An 18,934-nucleotide genomic window follows, 5' to 3' on the forward strand; every position below is an offset into this window, starting at 1 on the left:
TCCTGGTCGGTATTGAGTATACTGGCATATAATAGTTGGTCCCAAGTCCACTCATGCATGCACATCCCTTACTACCCAACATACAAAACTTTCTCTTTCGCTTTACTGTGGCTGTGGTATAGCAATGTCACCGCACAGCCAGAATATCGATCCGGCATGGCCGCCAGGGACAGTTCGCTTGGAGGGTGAGTATTTGAATGCCTTTTTTATCTCGGCTCGGCCTGTCGACTAATGAAGCCCCCTATCAGATCTCAGCGCAGGGGCAGAAGTCATCCTAGAACCCAAGCCTAGCAAAGATCCAAACGACCCCTTAGTGAGTGCATTGCAATGTAATGCTTGACAAATATCCTAGTTCTGACTTCCCAATTACCTTAGAACTGGCCAAGATGGAGGAAACACCTCAACTTCGGACTCGCCTCATACTACGTTATCATGGTCATGGCATTGTAAGAACCCAGAATCGCCCCTTGCCAACACCCAGCTAATATTTCAGGGTCAACGTCGCCACCGTTACCTGGGGCCCACTGAACATCGAACTCGGCTTCAGCTACGCCCTCCTAAACGATAGTTACGCAGCAGGCTGTGGCTCTCTGGCCATAGGCGGAGTAATTCTAATACCCTTTGCTCTCAAATTTGGCCGACGACCAGTCTACATCCTCAGCACAGCAATCCAGTGCGGAATCAGCATCTGGTCTGCAAAGATGCAGAATGTTGCAGACCTGATGTTGGTCAATATTCTCAGCTGTATCGTCGGTGCTCTGTCTGAAGTGATGGTCCAAATGACTGTGGCGGATATTTACTTCGTCCACGAGCGAGGCCTGATGAATACTATCTATTACTGGTTCATGACTGTGGGGACATCTCTTGCACCACTGGCGGGGGGCTTCATTACTCTGTCGCAGGGCTGGCGGTGGGTATGGTGGTGGATGGCTATTCTTTTCGGCGCGGGACTTCTTGCTTTCATATTCCTTTACGAGGAAACGATGTTCGATGTTGAGCTTATTGACGGTGTACAAGTCGTTGATAAAGCATCAGCGAAATTATCTACCAAGGGAGATCTGGAGGCATCAGCCGAGAAAGAAGTCGAAGCTGCGAAAGCTGAGACGACAGCACACGAGCATTTCCAGATCGACTACTCAATCTCTCAAAAGAGCTATTGGAAAAGGCTGGCGCTGTGGTCCAACTCACCGATTTCCATTGGTCAACTAGCCAAACACAGCTACCGCCCATTCCTCATCATGTTCTCCATCCCGGCTGTCTTCTTCATGGCGATCGAGTACGGAGTCATGACCGCCTGCACGACCGTTCCAGTCACGACCCTTTCCTCCGTTATGACACTCCCGCCCTACAATTTCGGATCAGCTCAGATCGGTCTCATGGGGATCCCGCCGTTCATCGGAACCTGCCTGGCGACCATCATCTGTGGCCCTCTGAGCGATTCCACTGCCCTATACCTTACGAAGAAAAACCAAGGAATCTTCGAGCCAGAGATGCGTCTTTGGATGTGCCTGGCATTTACACCACTTGTTCCTGCCGGCCTCTTTATGTTTGGCATTGGGTTGAATAATGGATCCCACTGGCTGTTGCCTGCGTTCGGTCTTGGGGTTAGCGCATTCGGAGTTGTTCCCGCCAGTAGTGCTGCGCTCACATATCTGACCGATGCATATATAGATGTAAGTTCTTCCTTTTGTTGCCTTTAGAAGAGCAAACTAACTCGAATCGCAGATTATCGCCGACTCGGTGATTGCACTTACTTTCATCCGAAACGTCATCTCAACGAGTTTTGTCTTTGCGCTTCAACCTTGGGTGGACCGCGTAGGCTTGAACTGGTTCTATATCACGTTCGGGCTTATAACTATGGTCATCATGATGGGGAATTTGGTTTTTATCTATTTTGGGAAGTCGTTCCGAGCCAATATGGCTGATCGGTATCGTCATTTTGGTGCTCAAGTATTGGTGGCTCTTTGAAAAGCTTGATGAATATGATGGTAATTTATAGCTCGCGAATAACTTCATGTCACGTATCTGGGAGCTCTCATTTCAACTCAACTCAAGCAGCAAAATTATTCCTGTACATTTCCAGGCCCGCTACGCTTAAACCTCTCCACTGATAAATTGTCATGCACTCGGGGGGCAGGAGAGAGTCCAGTAGACTTTCTATACTTCTCTCCAATTTGGAGACCCATCCAATGGAATTAGATCGGCAAAATGAGCCAACCAGGATGGAATTAGTCATTTAGGTTACAATGATGCTACTCTTCCGGGAGGAGCGGGCATACGATTCCTACTACGAAATGCCAGCTGAAAGCGGGGAAGCGGATACGAAGAATATTTAGTTCCAAGCTTCCGCATTATACAATGTGAAGATCTCCAATCTATTTTCTTCCTTCGTTTCAGAGAACATTTAGAACAATATGGTTGTTCACAAGGTTGCTATCATTCAACTCTATCCCAAGGTACGTCCCTATCGTCTTGAATAGCCAGAACTTCCATGAATGACTCATCTAATCATTGAGTGTATAAAAAGCCAAATGAAATAGAAAATAACCATCAAAGAGCGATATCGTTCATCAAAGATGCCGCCGCGAAAGGTGCACATCTCGCCGTGCTTCCGGAATATCACCTTTCCGATTTCTTTCCCAGCCACGACCCAGCAATCAGACAACAATGCGCACAGTGGAAGAAATACCTAGACGCATACTGTAGCCTCGCCAAGGAATGCAACATCTGCGTCGTACCTGGCTCCCTCGGCGAGCTCCATGAAGACAACACACTCGTCAATGCAGCCTACTTCATCGACAACATGGGTACCGTCCGAGGGAAATACGAGAAGAAAAACCTCTGGCACCCCGAACGGCCTTTTGTGAAGGGCTCCAAAAACGACACTCGACATCTAGCCTTCGACACGCCACTGGGAAAAGTCGGCATGCTCATCTGCTGGGACTTGGCATTCCCGGAGGCCTTCCGAGAGCTGATTATCCAAGGCGCTAAAATCATTATTGTTCCAGCTTTCTGGAAGTACAGCGATGCCTCCGAGGCGGGGCTAAAGCGGAACCCCAGGTCTGAGGGCGATTTTCTCGATGCGGCTGTTGTTAGTCGTGCGTTTGAAAATACCTGTGCTATTGTTTTTTGCAATGTTGCTGGTCCTGCGGGTGAGGGCTTTGCTGGCCTTTCTCAAGTCGCTATGCCGTTTGTTGGGCAAATGGAGAAGTTTGAAAATAGTGATGAGGGGGTCAAGTATGCGGATCTGGATATGGATATCCTTGATGAGGCTGAGAGAGCTTATAAAGTTCGTGAGGACATTACTTCTCCAGACTGGCACTATAGCTATCGGCGGTGATGGTGCCAAGCTTATTATGTTTTGGTTAGGTAGCATTCTGGGGACCCTCCCAAATCCGACTACCTGTTTCTTGTATCTCAGGTGAGCAAAACTTTATCTCTCACCGTCTCTTCGTTTTTGTCGTAGTACCAAGTCGTTCTTGCGATGTGATCTCAGAAAGCAAGGAATATGTACTTCGCCAAACGATATCAAAATTTTCTGCAATTGACCTGTGCAAAAACTGCCCCGGGGCAAGCTAGTTCAGTGTCTGGTTGAGTAGTAGCAGTATGTTGGGAGGTATGGTTCAGTGCCCAGGAGGTGGCAGGGTCTGCGATGTCGATGGACCTGCTGCGCCCGGATTTAGGGTTGGGTCCCAAAACAGTCGCTGGCTAGGGTTTCCCGTCATCAGGTGGTCATGTAAAAGTATCATCACCGCCTTGGAGTACATGTCTTTTATATGTCTGGGATGATTGGTATGTATTTCATGCAAAACATCGCGGTCGGCGGCTTGCTTCAGCCTAGTATCCGCCAAGCGATTCGAGTGAATACTGTGGGGCGTCGCAGGCAGTCAAGAAGCCCACAAGACAGAATCTGAGCCAGCAATGAGAACCAGCTTCCAGCAGAGGACAAAATGCCAAGAAGAGTGCGAGAAAACTCCAGAACAGCAGGGTCGACCAAGCCTTCTCGCGCGCGTCTGCAAGCCAGATCAGCTCTTTTGTTTGGGAAGCATCGATAGATCGGCACCCCGGAAAATGATGTCATTGGCACGATCGAGAGACCCCAATCGTAAAGAACCCCCCAGAAATGCAGGTGGTGACAATGCAGTCTCTCAGAAATTGAAACAAAGACAAAGCGTGGGCAAGCGAGTGGCGGCGCAAAGCCGACATTCCCGCGACGCTTCCCAGTTTCGGACGAGCCATCATTCAACGCCGACCACGCCACAAAATTGGGGGTGAAGAAAGAAGGGTCTAGTCCACGGCGCTATTGACTGCGAGCCCAGGCACTGCGCGTTGAGAGGAAAGGCTTGGTTCTGTTTTAGACCGTGGCGTTTCATCAGGCAGGAGTCTCACCAGGGGCGCAGCAACAGCCAGCGAGACTCGCGCAGGAGAGTCCGAGCCGGAAGGCGTTTGACCGGACGAGCAACCTCGTGGCTAGCGTGCTTTTTTTTTACTTGTTAGAAGCGAGATTTGGGGGGCGGATGTATTACTATTGGCTCGGAGACTGGCACTAACAGCTTTAGCGTGCAGAAATAGTGCGAAAATGGATATTTCGGGCAGCGCCCGGTCTCCACTTCGGCCCTGGGAGAAATGCGAAAACATGGGCAAGCTGCCAGAGCCTCAGCACTGCGTTGTTCTGGGCGACAGGGTCTCGGCAGGCCGCCTTGACAGATATATAATGTGTCGGAACCCCCGTGGTGATTGTTCTGCACTCACTTCTGTCCTAATTATTTCTCCCGTCCGATCTATACACCCTCTCTTCAGACACCACTAGCACAATGCAGTACGCCACCCTCGCTGCTCTCTTTTTCGCCTCGGCGGCAGTTGCTGCCCCGGCTCCTGAGCCTACCGCTACCTCTACCTCGGACTCCTACGATGACTACGATGATTACTCCGATTCCTACGGTCTTGGCGGCGAGGTCCCCAGCTCCATCAGCTCCATCGTCATGGCCATCGAGTCTGCCGTGCCCACCGAGTGGCTCATGAGCATGTACACCCACTCCGGCTTCGCCAATGCCGAGGCCAGCCGCATCGCCAACGGCGACTTCCCCGACTGGGTCAGCGACGTGCCCGAGGTCGCCCAGACCTACTTCGAGGAGGAGCTCCAGGGTGAGGCCTCCACCTACCTCAGCTACATCGCCACCGCGACCGACGACCTGTTCGCGACTGCCACCGACGATGCTTCGTCCTCTGCAACCGATATTGTCGGTTCCGGCTTGCGGTCCATCGCTACCTCTCTCGTAGTCCAGACCACCATCGGCAGCTCTTCCTCCCACTCCGCTGCCTCTACCACCGAGGCTTCCACCTCCGGCAGCGCTTCGGGCTCCGCTTCCCCCACCAGTGAGGCCACCTCGACCTCCACTGCTGGAGCTCCTGCTGCCACTGGCGGTATTGCCATGAGCCTTGCTGGTGCAGCCGGTGTTCTGGGCCTTGCCCTTGCCCTCTAGATGGGTTCAGTCATCCATGTCTGTTTTATGAAAGGAGCCGACTCGCATTTTTCCATGTGTCGAACGATAAACGGATCTTCGCAATAGCATCATCATAATTGTATAATATAAATACTTTCAAACCACTCGTGTGAACATTCATAACCGAACTAAGCGAGGATACCTTTGTAAACAAACCGTAGTTCATCTGATAGAATTGGGGATCCACAATTCCACCCAGTGCCGATCACAGCCCCAACGACTCAAAGAGATTCTTCCGGTGGAGTCAGAGGCGATCTGCTTGCGTTGGCGGTAGAAAGGTATACAGAGCTAATAGATGGCCACGTGGATCGCGGCGACTGTCATAAAGACCGATGTCACCCCGCAGGTCGTGATGAAGTCGTTGATAAACCACGTCCAGATCCAAGCGATTGCACTTTCAGCGCTGAAACAGCTACCACTATCTCAACAGAAAGCTAGAAATGAATACAGAAATTAGCGATTGAAGATCCGACTGTGTATCATTTAACACGGATATACTCACTCTCTGATGACAATCCAAAGCATGCATAATTCATCCCAAGTGTAGTTCTCATCTGACTTCCAACAGAAGAAATACCCGCCCCAACAACAGGCATAGCCCAGTGCACCTGGTGCTCATACGAGAGACCAAACCAAAGCACCTCAAAGAAAGCGAAGAAAGCAGCGAGAAATCAAGTAGGCAGGCGTATCTCGGGCCCCCGGATTCCCTTATTTTTTTCGCGAAGAAATTCGCAACCCAGTCTCCACCCGGTCTAGAAAATATACCCCGAACAGAGATCCAACGAAAGGCGATAGGAAGAACAATCCTTACGCATTGGAGTTGTACCCATAAGGCGCCACCGCAAATAGCTGTGCGACTATTGCGCCTAGATTGACGTTCCAGCTAAGAGCCAGCCCCTATATGAAACAGGACCAGACAACCGTTGGGTAAGCCAGTAATACGAAGGGACGCAGAAAGACATACAGAATATTAACATCTGTATCATCCCAGCTTCAGAATCTCAGCTCCTCCAGTTGTGCTTTCCGGGGAATGGAATTAGGCTGCTCTTCGAACACAACGTGCTCAGTCTCATCGTCAGAGGCACCAGGTTCTCCCGTAATACAAATCTTTGGCCGTTGAACCGTGAATTTTGTCTCTGGCATGAAGAAAGTCAGATTCGCCCCGATGAAGATCGCCATGATCCGAAACCCCTAGTTCGTCCCAAGACTGCACGATGAAGCCTGAGAAAATTGGGCTGAGCTAATTACCTCCAAGCGCAGCTAGCCCGTAAATGGCAACCAGCTCAACACGATTATGGAGAAATAACATATCTATGGTTGTGGACGGAACGACCGACTCGATGGGCGCCTCAAATGTGCCTTGGAACGCTCGACCGACGATGAAAATCGTGTAGTTCTCCGTCGACGCGAGTGCTACTCAGATACAAGCAATACCCATGAGCAAGGTCGATTGCTAGATAGACAGGTCAGCGACCGTATTTGACGGCAAAGGGCATCCAGGCGCAGTTCCATATCCCTTGGTTGATGAGCGTGGCTCCGTTTGCGTAGGTTAGTTGCTGGAGAGTCTTGTCGAAGGTGCCGGATAGTTGAATCATTCCTATAAGCTGCGTAAGTCTATCACCAGAAATCGGGTCTGAAATACATGTGGGTATACCGGCAGCCATGATCGGACCGTTATGGCGTCCATGAGCGCGAACCAGCAGCCGTTTAAGGTGAGGCTATCTTCATTGTCGACCATCACAGTGGATCATTTGGATCGATATAGACGCCTGTGGCACGAGAAAGACCCTGGAGTCGCCATCTGAGTGATGCTTTAGTCGGTGCAGCGCATGGCTGTGTCGTGAGATGTCGTCGTAGAGTATCTCTGTGCCGGGCGTTGTATATGCCTGTGATGCAGGCTCGTCTGGCAACTCTTTAACCATTTCGGCGCCGTTCAGAATACCTAAAGTAACAGAATTGATTACAGGTGGCCAATTCAGGGGTGGCTAGAAATTCATGTTCGATTTGCGACCGATTGGTCGTAAATAAAGTCAAGGTTCAGCCCCCTGCAGCTGCCGGAGAAATTCTGGCCACAGTGCAATCAAGTTACATTGCGTCGCCTCAATTTCGATCAAATGAACTTATTTCATTGAGCTGTATAGAAATGTGGCAGCACCTTGGCAGTGGGTGGAAATTGCTGCGTATGGTGGGCTGAAAGGAGCAAGGATTTCTTGACTGCATGGAGGTTGAAGAGACCGTTTCATGCGGTGATGCATGAATGATCTTCATTTCCACCAACCCCGCTTAATCAACTGCAGGCCATCTCAGCCTTGTCTACTCGAGCCTCTACATCTTGAATACTCTACAGTTCATCTAGGCAAGTAATGTATTTTCAATACCTCCCGCAAGAACCGCATCAAGGCTCGTCTTGTTTACTCGCGTGAAGCTTGGCTTACCTCGGGGCATGCATAGTTTTTCTGGACCCATTGGCTGAATTGTTTGATGCTTGGAAGCGCTCCAGGCTTTAAATGCCCAAGAAAGAGCTATACAATGATCGAGGCCATGTCGCAATGCACTTATGCCTGATGAATCGGCGGAAAGGACATTGTCAAGTGGGCTGATTGATCGCACTCGCTTGATTCGACGCCTCGTTGGCATCTCCGCTGTTTGGCTTGTTTGATGTCCGTCGCAGGCTTCTGACTCTCGAGGTGTCGACATTTTCCCGACGCTGTGGAAATGGGGCATGGGGCCGTCAGAAAGCTTTCGAAATACACTTCCACGCTATAGTTACCCTACCCTACGCTCAACGAGGCATCTAGAATACGGTCTGTCGTTTCCGTCACGGAAAGCCTCAACACTGCAGGAGTATTCAATATCACCGAAGAAGGCTGCCGAGGATTACTCGAGGATTTGAAGAATCCAGTCAAGTGCGAGGACGTCAGAATGGCGATCGAGAGAGCGAGAACGATTCGATAATTCAACAATTGCCCGCTTTCTCATATTCGTCGGTCTATCCTGCATACAAATTCGACGAAGTCTGATATTAGCTATTTCCTACACGACGAACAGTACAATGGAAGCAACCCCCTACTTGCCGCACAAGATATCCTATGCCTATCGCGCTTTCAGCTCGTTTCATGACAAGTGCGCGCGGTTACTATCGACGCATCAATTCGAGATGGTTTCTGCGAATGTGAAGCAGTCGTGTCTTGCCTCGAAGATTGACCGTGGTGGACTTCTTGCTCAACTCGAACAGCATATCCTCATTGAAACTACTGACTGGTGCTCGCTAGATTTAGCTCCAGGCTTTCCCGCCACCTCCTTGGCAAAACAGTAGAATCATGAAGGACCGCAATGAGGTGATATGGACCCGAATCCAGACATCACAACGACCGGCTTTCTATACAAGAAATGCAACCTTGTTCTGGCCATGAGGTTAAATCCACGCCTCGCGAGAAATCCGTCTTTAACCGGCTGTCACCTTCCCTCGACTGCACACCCCACGCAAAGCACGTCTTCGGGCCCAATCCATACTCGGCAAACAAGCGGTATTGACCGAACGCTAACAAGCATCTGGCAAAGCCTTGACTGTTTAGCAGCATTGGCAGGCGGGTAGGGCCTGTCGTTATTGGTTCCGCCCTGGATGTGCGGGCCGCGGTGGGGGCAAGCAGAAGTGGGTTCCCTGCGCTTCCAACATTTTTCTCCTCCTTCGACAGCACGCCATCTTGCTCATGGATGAGCAAATATTCAAGACTGTATCTGAACAAAATAAAGTATAGATAGATTCCAGATCGATGTATACCGATCGAAATTTGAAACCGTCAATTTCCATACTTCGGAGAGCTGTTTGGAGCTCCTAGATTCCTCCTAGCACACTATGGCCGAGTCAACGCCGGTATCGGTACTTCCCCAGGAGCCGCCGACTAAGCGCGTTTGGTATCGTACGACGCTTTACAATGCGTTCATCATTGGAGGTGTGGGCTTTATGGCCCCGGGTCTATGGAATGCCATGAACTCGTTGGGTGCTGGAGGAGCTGAAACGCCCTATCTTGTTAATGCAGCGAATGCACTTGTTTTCGGACTGAGTGAGTTATACCAGCATCAGGCCCCGAGATATTCAACTAAAAAAAGGACCTAGTGGGTATTCTGTGCTTGTTTGGTGGTCCGATCGCCAATCGTATAGGAATGAACTGGACTCTGCTGCTGGGCGCCGTTGGATATCCGGTTTATTCGTGAGTCAAGATTGACCTCAGAGAAAATTCGCCGGTATAAACTAACACAATTTTCAGTGCGGCTTTGTATACAAACAACCGATACGTGAGATCAACCGCTAAGATTCAGCTGTATGACGATCTCTTCTGACATCAGTATACAGGGGAACGAATGGTTTGTACTCGTTGGAGCAGTCGCATGTGGTCTCTCGTGAGTTACGCCATCCTTATTTATGCTGGTAAAGAAACTTGCTGACTGGGACGAATCAGTGCTGGTCTTTTCTGGGCCTCCGAAGGCGCCGTGGCACTCGGCTATCCCGAGCCCGCGAAAAGAGGACAATACATGAAGTGAGTCACAATGCCATTTGGAAATCATTTATTTATTATACTAACAACTCATAGCATTTGGCTCTGGTTCCGAACTGGTGGACCCATGCTGGGCAGCGCCATCGTTCTTGGTCTTAACCAGTAAGGAAGAAATCAAAAACCCAAGAAAAGACCGATACTGATATCATCATAGCTCCGCGGTATCGAAGAGCAAGGGCAAAGTTGGATCGGGTATGTCAATTCCATCCTTTTTTTCCCGCGATTTCTATTGAAGATGTTAATTGTTGATGTGAAACAGAAACTTATCTCATTTTCGTTGCCTTGCAATGTCTTGCCGTTCCTCTAGCCATCTTTCTTACTCGGCCAGAAAAGGTTCAACGCAGTGACGGAAGCAAAGTCAAAATCGTCTTGCAAGACTCATGGGGAGCTGAAATGAAGGAATTGTGGAGGCTTTCTCGTCGCAAGGATGTGAGTTTATTGCATCTCGGTTTTACGATCACGTGCTGATCTACTTCTTTCAGATCATGCTTCTTCTTCCCGTATTTTGGGCATCGTATTTCAATCAGTATGAAGGAAGTAAGTATTTTGATATTATACGTCTAACCTTTCTGGCTTCTAACCTAGCTCTGCAGATTTCGAGACTTATTACTTTGGTGTTCGGGCACGAGCTTTGATAGGCTTCGTTAGTACGTGATCTGCGAGCTCCCTTCTATTGGGAGCAGGATTAATATTTTGCAGGTTACCTTGGAACACTAGTTTCCTCTTGGATCATTAGTCGATTTCTCGACTACAAGAAGCTTCCCGTGAAGAGCCGAATCACATACAGGTATGTATGCCCTCTCAATCTCGGTTTAGAGGCGCAGTTCCCTGATTATAATCCAGCTTTTTCTACGTGATCATTCTCCACATTATCGCCTGGGTCTATGGATGGGTCGTTCAAGAGATGTACACAGCCAACCCGCCCTCGCTAGACTGGTCGGACAAGGGTTATACTCGAGGACTGTTTGTGGTCATTCTTTGGGGTACGAATTTTCTGCGCTATTCCATCATTGGGTATATATCTAACTAGTGTGCCCAGAATTCTCTCGACAAGCCCTGCAGAACTGGCTTTATTATCTCCTCGCCACAAAGACCGATAACATTTCTGAGCTTTGTAAGTCACCTCTGTGCAGTCCGCTCTGGAAACCCAACTGACTTGATTAAGCCCGTCTATCTGGAATTCTTCGCGGCCAAGAAAGCTTCTCCCAAGCAATCTCGTTTGGGTTGAACACCAAGGAGTGGTATGGAGGAAGAGTTCCGCTCGCCGTGAACACTATTCTTTTGGGTAAGCAATGAATTCTCAAAGATGCCGAGCTGTTTATCTTTGCTCGTGTTCTTCCCAGAACTAGAAGCTGACTGAGTCCAAATAGGTCTTGCGGTGCTGCCTACTTGGTTAGTAGTCAAGGATCACCAGCCTATTGAGCACGAAAGCGGTGATGAATTCGAGAAACAGGGTGGCGGCGATGAGGAATACTCAATTCAGAATATCGGAAAGGAAGGCCTTGTCGTTGGAGAGACGACGGTGGCTAAATAGAGTCATCTGCGAGACCTAAGTTGGATTATTCCAACAAAACTGGGCTGCATTCAACCAAAAAATAAAAAAAAAAATAAAAAAAAAATTGAAATAAAATTATCACTCAGCATGAATCAACGCTGCAAGAAGAACTCAAAACAAGTCACATCATGTGATATAGACTTAATAATAATGATATACCTTTATGCTTCGTCTATCCCATTATATTATAATCTTAAAAAATTGGGATGAATAGTCTAGATATCGAATTTAATCCTGACACTATGATATCATGATCTTTCCCCTCCCCCCAGATAACTATCATATTGTAGAAGTTCCTCTTAGTTAATCTTCCCTTTCTCCAAGAATCACATATAACAATTCGCAGTCATGTAATCTAGCTACGATCGCCCAGTGCCATATGGTTTCCAAGCGCTGCACCTTGCTTGCATCGAGCCGCGACCGTCTATGCAAACAGCCCTTTAAAGAGATATCTCGAATCCAGAGACACCTGCGTCATAGGTAACACCATTAACCGTTCCATTGAGCGATCCTATCCAGCGACCATAGCTGGGCTTCGCCAAGGTAGCAAGGTTGGGGTGAGCTGCGCCTCCAAAAGGCAGAGTTCAGGCACATCGACGGTGATATTGAATCCGTCGGGGAGAAGGAGTCGGACATAGGGGGGAAGGTCGCGTTGTCACCGGTTGGGCGGACCTTCATGTTACCACACAGCAACCAGAATCTGTTCCTGGTAGGCGACGTAGCCAGTGGCTTATTCGTTGTAGTTGGGATCGAGGGCATCGAGCCAGACGAGGGGATAAGGCCCCATGCGAGCGTGGCCTCAATGCCAGCTGCCGAAGTTTTCCATAAAAGTCGGTGGGCGCCCCAGTCCTGACACGTTAGTTTCTTTATTTCGGGGCAAAGGAGAAATACATGTCTTGCGCACCTTGTCGTGGTATCCTACGAAGCTCAACTCGGAGCCATACACGGTCAGGTTCACAGTGGATTCAGCATCAAGGGTGAAACTAGCCCAGCCGACGCCGCGAAGCAGGGAAACGTTGCCGCGCTTGGGGCTACAAGGATAGATGCGGCGGGGCGATCTGCCGAAGCCGCCAGTCAGCACTCTACCCATCCTTCACATCACATCACCTCACGTTTCACACTAACCGAATGCATATAGAAAGACCCATTGTATCCCAAATCCTCAGCATCAATAGTCAGGACATAGTCCTGAAGATCCGGGCTGCCAGCCCAGGAGATACCGGCGTCGTTCCACAGACGACTGGGCGCGTCCCCATTCGTGGACACAATTGCGTTTTCTGCGAACAGGAAGTCACTGAAGCCAGTATCATTGGTAAGAGTACAAGATATCTGGCTGAAGTCCATGTTCGTGAAGTTCTCGGTGACGGCGAAACAGAAACAGTTCGCCTCGAGGAAGAAAACAACGGCAAGAGACGACACGCTGTCGGTGTCAATGGCGTCAAAATACCACCATTGGTACGAGGAGTGTTTACGCCCTGGATCTTAGGGCCGTCGAAGAAGCTGTTGCAGGGGGTGAATCGGCCGTCCGCGTGGCCATCTTAGGGCGTGGTTTGATACGTTTGGATGTCCTGAATACGCGTTCATTCCTGGGCGCGTTCTTTTTTTGCCTCGAAGCCTAATACAGGCAAGTATTTTGCGTCAGCCTTTCGTCGACTTCTTCCCCTGGTGAGCAACATCAATGGATTTGAGCCTCGACCTTCTTTTTAGTCATCTTTTCCTCCATTCTACCTCCTTCCAGGCCTGAACCTCACGACCATTGGACTGCAAATGGCACAGAATACGCCATCTAACTCTGCGCGGCTTCATTCAGAGCCCGCATTAGGTTCCAGTGGTCGTTCGAGCTTCGCGATGTGTGTTACGCACAGGTCTTGAGTGGCATTTTGTCATTTTTAGGCGAGTTTGAGAGACATTATCGCGATCTGAACAGCTGACGAATTGACGCAGAAGTCGATTTCCTCTGTTAGCCGACAGGCGGTTGTTAGATGCTCCTAGAAGGCGTCCCACTGCCACTAGACTTTCAAATAAGACTTACATGAGAGGAAGGTCCCTTAGTAGTACGGCGGCTTATCATAGTGGGTCCGCTTCTGCCGCGGCGTTGCGTTGACCGCGGGGAAGTTGCCTCCTTGGCCTCGTCACTCTCACAGCAGCAAACAATTACGGGAAGAAACCAAGGCAATATAGTGTCCATTGAGCTAGGACTGCTTGAAGGAATCAGCCTATCGATTTTTGTGGGGCAGTTTGGCCATTTCATTGAAAGGTTCTGGGCATTATCGGAAATGTCAAATCTCCGCGGCCTTTCTCATGCACCCCAGCACGGCGGGACCAACACTCGCAACGAAAAGCAACATGAACGACCATACAGATCACATGTCCGTCCAGCATGTCTTGCGTGTCGGCGGCGCAAATCAAGGTGTAAGGCCGAGGTTGATGCTGGGACTTGCTTGATGTGCCGTGTACACGGCACTGAATGCACCTTCCCTGCTGAGAAAAGACGCAAATCGCGAAGGACGCCCCGCCATGAAATCTCTCAATCAAACATCAGCATCACGAAAAAGCCAATAGCTCATACGCCGCCGGTTCCGATCCCCTCGGGCACCGCCGAACAACCGCAAGCTTTTGCTGGGCCACCTCGAATCTTCGAACCTGATACACCCGCACAGCCCATATATTCAGACTGGACTCCAAGCAATGCTGTGGTCGACACTCCTCTGTCACTAGAGGCCGAAAAGGACAACCCGCATATCTTGGGACCGACAGTGATGAATGATAGCCATGTTCTCGCAGACTACCTGTCCAGCGTACCTGGCGGCCCAGGCATGCGAACGATCCGTCCAGTGGAACCCGGAAGCTCATCATCGCCGATCATCTTCACGAAGGTGCAGAAACGACCGGTCGGCATGGTCTTGAACTCGAATCCAGCCTTGGAGAAGCTGCAAGTGATAGAGAAGCTCGTTGAGCCTTGGGCACTCAACCTCGTCAACATGTGAGTGTGGACGCTTGTCTTTTCGATATCGTGCACTAACCAAGCTGAGTTCCAGTTATTTCGAAAAGGTCAATTCATGCTTTCCAATCTTGGACAGGTCTACATTTCAACAGAGGTACACGCAAGCCAAAGGCTGTATCTCACCAGCACTCCTGGCCTGTCTCTACGCGCACACGCTAGCCTTCTGGCGCTACGATCCGCAGCTATCTCACACCCGCTGTCCCGACACAAGATACATATGGAATATGGCCAGCGATACGATATACTCCGAGCTGCACATTTCTCCTGGAATCTCTACCATTACCGCCATACTTCTCAACATTGGTGGTCGGCCGACAACTTCGATGGTGGGAAACGGCATTCAGCTGGGGTCAGCAGTATCGCTCTGCCATTCTTTGGGATTGAATCGAAATCCGATGTCGTGGGATATCCCCCAAACCGAAAAGTATTTACGCATCAAGATCTGGTGGTGCGTTGTGATTCATGACCGCTGGTAGGTTAACGTCTTCGGCACACAAAATGCGCTCAAAACAACCATAACTGACAGTGTTAATTTAGGCTGAGTCTTGCTTATGGCACTCCTCCCCACATCCGAAGATCGCAGTACGATGTTCCCGTTCCAACACCTGAATATCTACAAGATACTGAAGGAGGCTCGGCTACTCCTGAATTATTCATTGCGCTCGTCACCCTCACCGAGGTACTCGATAGTTGCCTAGAGCATGTCTACAGCATCAGCATGGAAGGTCCTGCCGTGAACCTTGAGCTGCAATTAAATAAATGGTTCGAGGAATTAACAGGAGATCTCCGAAAGCTCATTCTACGCGGCGCACGACTACAAATTCATGGGGCCTCAAACTTACGCCTATCCTATCTCTCAGTGAGACTCCTTCTGCAACGGATTAGTCTCGATCGTGTGAGGCAGAAACACGAAGTTAGCCCGGAAGATTTAGCAAATCGCACAATAGACGCCCGAAGAACAGCCGAAGAAATTGTGGACCTAGTTCGGGAACTCCAAGAATTCGAATTGGGAGACTTTTGGCTTCCGGTTGCCGCTTTTACATTTTCCTCGACTGTTACGTTCTTGATTCGCTGTGCCATAGAGACAGAGCGAGGTCCAGTGGGGTTCTCGGAAAGTTCTTCTCTTCGAATGGCGAGTGAATTCTTGTCTGCGCTCCGATCGCATCAGCAAAACTACGAGTGGGATCTTGCTAATATCTGCCTCGCCCAGCACGCCGAGGTAGTTGAAAATTTGCTAGCAACAAATACAGCAGAGGGCGGTTCAACTGATGAAAATATTGATATTGACGGCTCATTTACGCTGGACACAACTTTCATGGACACAATACTCCCGAGCATCTGGGATACATTTCAGAATATATAGATCCTTCAAAATGGCGCCGACACAAATCTCAAACAGACTCAGTCACCTCAAATCATCTCAATGGAAGAGTGCCGGGAGTTGATTCAAATGCCCGTTCCAAAATTTCCAGTCCCTCCCGCAGCTCTTCTTCGCGAATGGTAATCGGCGGTGCAATGCGGAAAGTACCACCAAAGCTTTTATGGCTGCTGAGATTCGCCCAGAGCCCTAGTGCATACGCACGGTCACCAATTTCACGACCCAGGTCTATCGCCGGGGCCTTCGTGACACAATCTTCCACAATTTCCACTCCAGCCATGAGTCCACGACCACGAACATCGCCGATGCATCCATGCTTCTCTTTCAATCTATGTAGACCATCGTGGAGCACCTTGCCCATAGCACGAGAATGCTCCACCAGCCCATCACGAACAACAATCTCAAGCACCTTATCCCCAACCGCAGCCGGCAACGGATCATTTACATGCGTCGTATAGAAGCAATAATCACGCTCCATGCACACCCGATCAATCTCCGCGCTGGTTACAACAGCACTCAAGGGTAGACCATTACCAAGAGTCTTGCTAAGCGTCAGGATATCAGGAACGACATCCTCATGCGCGATTGCCATAATATCGCCGCATCGCCCGACACCCGTCTGCGCCTCGTCGACAATCAAAAGCATACCGCGCTTTTCGCATTGCTTTTTCAACGCGGCCAGATACCCGGGCGGAAGGACATGCATTCCTGCCGATGACTGGATGCATTCTACGATACAAGCGGCCAGGGACCCGCAGGATTGCATGTCGATCATTTGCCAGCCATACTCGAGCTCAGCTTCCCAGTCGTAAGATCCATCCAGTCGGCGGAATATAGAGCGATATGCATTTGGCGCGGGAAGCATCATCATCCCCGGTAGCAGAGGACCCTGGCCCTTCCGACCGAAGTGATATTGTGTCCCCAGAGCTTGGGCAGTCATCCCATGCCAGCTGGCGCCTAGGCCGACGACTTCGAATTTGCCTGTGTACACCTTGGCCATCTTTATGGCGGCTTCGTTGCTTTCGCCGCCAGTTGAGAGGAAGAATGCCTTGTCAAGACCTGGTGGAAGGAGGTTGCATAGCCTTTCGCCGAGACTGATTACTGGCGGGGATACCATGCCTGAGAAGAGATGGTCTAGTGAGGCTGCATGGTCTGCGATGGTTTTGACGATTTCTGAGTGTCCGTGCCCTAATAAGCAAGACATTTGGCCCGAGGTCCAGTCCAGCACTCTGTGTCCTGAAGCAGTGTAGACGTATAAGCCTTTGCTTCCAACGACCACATCGTTGCTGAATTTTGTGCCGTAGTTGGCAAGGAATTTTTTCGTATTTTCTTGCAGTTCTTTCTCGTTCCTGCCTGAGTATAGAGAAGGTGCCTCGGAGTTCGTTGAGGGTGGCATGTAGGCGACTTCGTTTGTGGTGATTCCTGGGGCCATGGTGGTTTAATAAATGTCTGACTATTCTTGCTCTAAATGTAGATGCGACCGTGGCTATTTAATACCATTACAGACCCGAGTGTTTGGCCTGCAGCATCATCGTGGTAATGTTTGCCGCGGGGCCCGCGGGCCACGGACATTGAAAAGAACGCGGAGTTTCAAAGCTCAACAAGTAAATTCTACAAAACTTCAAAAATATCTGGTTCTGAATGATATAATGTTTCTTTCTCTATCAACGTATTGGACTTTCAATAAGGAGAACAGATGCTCAATAATTGGTCGCAGTAGAACATTATCGGCTTGGAAATGCTCCATCCATCGCAGGTGGCAGCGCGATGTCTGTTGTCCGAAATGCTCTAAAGATACTGTAATTTAGTCTTATTCGATTCTATTCTTATCATCGTCCATGCTCAGCCCCGCTTTGGGCATCAAAGCAACTGAGGCCCTGCTCGATGAGGCTGAAGCTTGGCTCTGAGATAATGGCTATCTCATATATACAGGATAATGTCTGGCAACTTTTGGGTTTCCCTCTCCGTTTTAGTGCTCACCCCTCGCCGCTTTTTGATCACTAAGTAGCTTGGCCCGCGCACTAAGCATTACACCATTCAACAATCTTGCTCACTGATCCCCTCAGAGGCACACTGATTGGTTCATTGAGCCAGATATCGGCGGCCTGATTTACTCTCTGAGCCTAACCTGGACACACTGATTCGCTCACTGAGTCCGACCTAAGCCCAGAGATGAGCGGCCAACCTCAGCTCACCTTAATAAACTGCAACACGCTAGGCCCCTTTCACGTGCAACATTTACTCTCTAGCTAGCACCCATTGATCCATTAACAAAACACTGGCATCTTCAAAGTGACCTGTGATCCTGGTGATCTAGTTACTTCGCGGTGGCAAATTGTAATAGGACCTGCTTAATTGACCAATAGTTTGTCATTTGGCTACTCCCAGGAACGCTTTGATTATGGACCCCGAATTTTTCTAATTAGACACTAGACTACTACAGAGGCTACCCCGACAGGTTGTACCTCCTTCAAGGCCTATCACGGCCATGTAGTTAGGCCATCATAGAGTGACCTATTCAGGATCTGGAGAGAAGTTTTACGCTACTAGGAGCGAGCGGATCAGAAGGCTCCCATGAGCATATAATATCATGTTTTCTGGTGTCCAATTAGAATTCTTCTAAAAGCTATTGATTTACAATATTGCATAACACTCGACAAGCTTGTTCCTGGGAAGCTGGTTATGTTGTCCTAGGATCAAATCAGGCCACATTATGATCCTTCTAAGTGATCAGGAAGTTACATCAAAATCTATCGGGCTAGGGAACAAGCTAAATTCCTAGGAACTCAAGCCCATCATTCGCCTCCATGGCAGACCACAAAATCTGCGAGTATAAGGCCGCTGGATCTGTCGGTTATCGGTATCTCCATAGCCCAGGAGGTCTGGAGCAATTACGCCATAGCTTGCCTTCTGCAGTGCAATGATTTGGTGCCGCCA

At 49.5% G+C, this 18,934-nt stretch overlaps 9 protein-coding genes across 9 annotated transcripts; 5 read left to right on the top strand and 4 right to left on the bottom strand.

Annotated features, from left to right (window-relative positions):
* Window positions 1–124: 124 nt before the first annotated feature.
* N7532_006394 (uncharacterized protein) lies at window positions 125–1,968 on the top strand (the record flags this gene model as incomplete). The annotated part of the gene is made up of 5 exons (XM_056618888.1): window positions 125–185; window positions 249–313; window positions 376–446; window positions 494–1,673; window positions 1,726–1,968. The coding sequence occupies 5 exons, from the start codon at window positions 125–127 to the stop codon at window positions 1,966–1,968; spliced, it is 1,620 nt and encodes a 539-aa protein (XP_056475047.1).
* Window positions 1,969–2,414: 446 nt separating this feature from the next.
* N7532_006395 (carbon-nitrogen hydrolase family protein) lies at window positions 2,415–3,340 on the top strand (the record flags this gene model as incomplete). The annotated part of the gene is made up of 2 exons (XM_056618889.1): window positions 2,415–2,456; window positions 2,528–3,340. 2 exons carry the CDS (start codon window positions 2,415–2,417, stop codon window positions 3,338–3,340), a joined length of 855 nt encoding a protein of 284 aa, XP_056475048.1.
* Window positions 3,341–4,814: 1,474 nt separating this feature from the next.
* Window positions 4,815–5,483, top strand: N7532_006396 (uncharacterized protein; the record flags this gene model as incomplete). The annotated part of the gene is made up of 1 exon (XM_056618890.1): window positions 4,815–5,483. One exon carries the CDS (start codon window positions 4,815–4,817, stop codon window positions 5,481–5,483), a length of 669 nt encoding a protein of 222 aa, XP_056475049.1.
* Window positions 5,484–5,792: 309 nt separating this feature from the next.
* On the bottom strand, window positions 5,793–6,466 carry N7532_006397 (uncharacterized protein; the record flags this gene model as incomplete). Its single annotated transcript, XM_056618891.1, is given in 4 exon segments — window positions 5,793–5,922; window positions 6,007–6,112; window positions 6,126–6,370; window positions 6,381–6,466. The coding sequence occupies 4 exon segments, from the start codon at window positions 6,464–6,466 to the stop codon at window positions 5,793–5,795; spliced, it is 567 nt and encodes a 188-aa protein (XP_056475050.1).
* A 278-nt stretch (window positions 6,467–6,744) lies between these two features.
* N7532_006398 (uncharacterized protein) lies at window positions 6,745–7,168 on the bottom strand (the record flags this gene model as incomplete). The annotated part of the gene is made up of 2 exons (XM_056618892.1): window positions 6,745–6,917; window positions 6,979–7,168. The coding sequence occupies 2 exons, from the start codon at window positions 7,166–7,168 to the stop codon at window positions 6,745–6,747; spliced, it is 363 nt and encodes a 120-aa protein (XP_056475051.1).
* A 2,186-nt stretch (window positions 7,169–9,354) lies between these two features.
* On the top strand, window positions 9,355–11,594 carry N7532_006399 (major facilitator superfamily domain-containing protein; the record flags this gene model as incomplete). The annotated part of the gene is made up of 15 exons (XM_056618893.1): window positions 9,355–9,568; window positions 9,622–9,715; window positions 9,773–9,800; window positions 9,859–9,905; window positions 9,965–10,042; window positions 10,097–10,162; window positions 10,215–10,252; window positions 10,320–10,489; window positions 10,543–10,597; window positions 10,654–10,707; window positions 10,760–10,847; window positions 10,904–11,043; window positions 11,100–11,174; window positions 11,226–11,345; window positions 11,431–11,594. Coding segments are annotated over 15 exons (1,431 nt in total), but the record flags the coding sequence as incomplete, so codon positions are not given.
* Window positions 11,595–12,104: 510 nt separating this feature from the next.
* N7532_006400 (uncharacterized protein) lies at window positions 12,105–13,152 on the bottom strand (the record flags this gene model as incomplete). The annotated part of the gene is made up of 4 exons (XM_056618894.1): window positions 12,105–12,464; window positions 12,520–12,706; window positions 12,760–13,035; window positions 13,088–13,152. 4 exons carry the CDS (start codon window positions 13,150–13,152, stop codon window positions 12,105–12,107), a joined length of 888 nt encoding a protein of 295 aa, XP_056475053.1.
* A 739-nt stretch (window positions 13,153–13,891) lies between these two features.
* N7532_006401 (transcriptional regulator family TF) lies at window positions 13,892–15,982 on the top strand (the record flags this gene model as incomplete). The annotated part of the gene is made up of 3 exons (XM_056618895.1): window positions 13,892–14,598; window positions 14,654–15,091; window positions 15,157–15,982. 3 exons carry the CDS (start codon window positions 13,892–13,894, stop codon window positions 15,980–15,982), a joined length of 1,971 nt encoding a protein of 656 aa, XP_056475054.1.
* Window positions 15,983–16,034: 52 nt separating this feature from the next.
* Window positions 16,035–17,429, bottom strand: N7532_006402 (aspartate aminotransferase family protein; the record flags this gene model as incomplete). The annotated part of the gene is made up of 1 exon (XM_056618896.1): window positions 16,035–17,429. One exon carries the CDS (start codon window positions 17,427–17,429, stop codon window positions 16,035–16,037), a length of 1,395 nt encoding a protein of 464 aa, XP_056475055.1.
* Between the last annotated feature and the right edge of the window lie 1,505 nt (window positions 17,430–18,934).

This window comes from Penicillium argentinense (assembly GCF_028826775.1).
Source record: "Penicillium argentinense strain IBT 30761 chromosome Unknown utg000005l_segment0_segment0, whole genome shotgun sequence".
Classification (NCBI taxonomy): Eukaryota; Fungi; Ascomycota; class Eurotiomycetes; order Eurotiales; family Aspergillaceae; genus Penicillium; species Penicillium argentinense.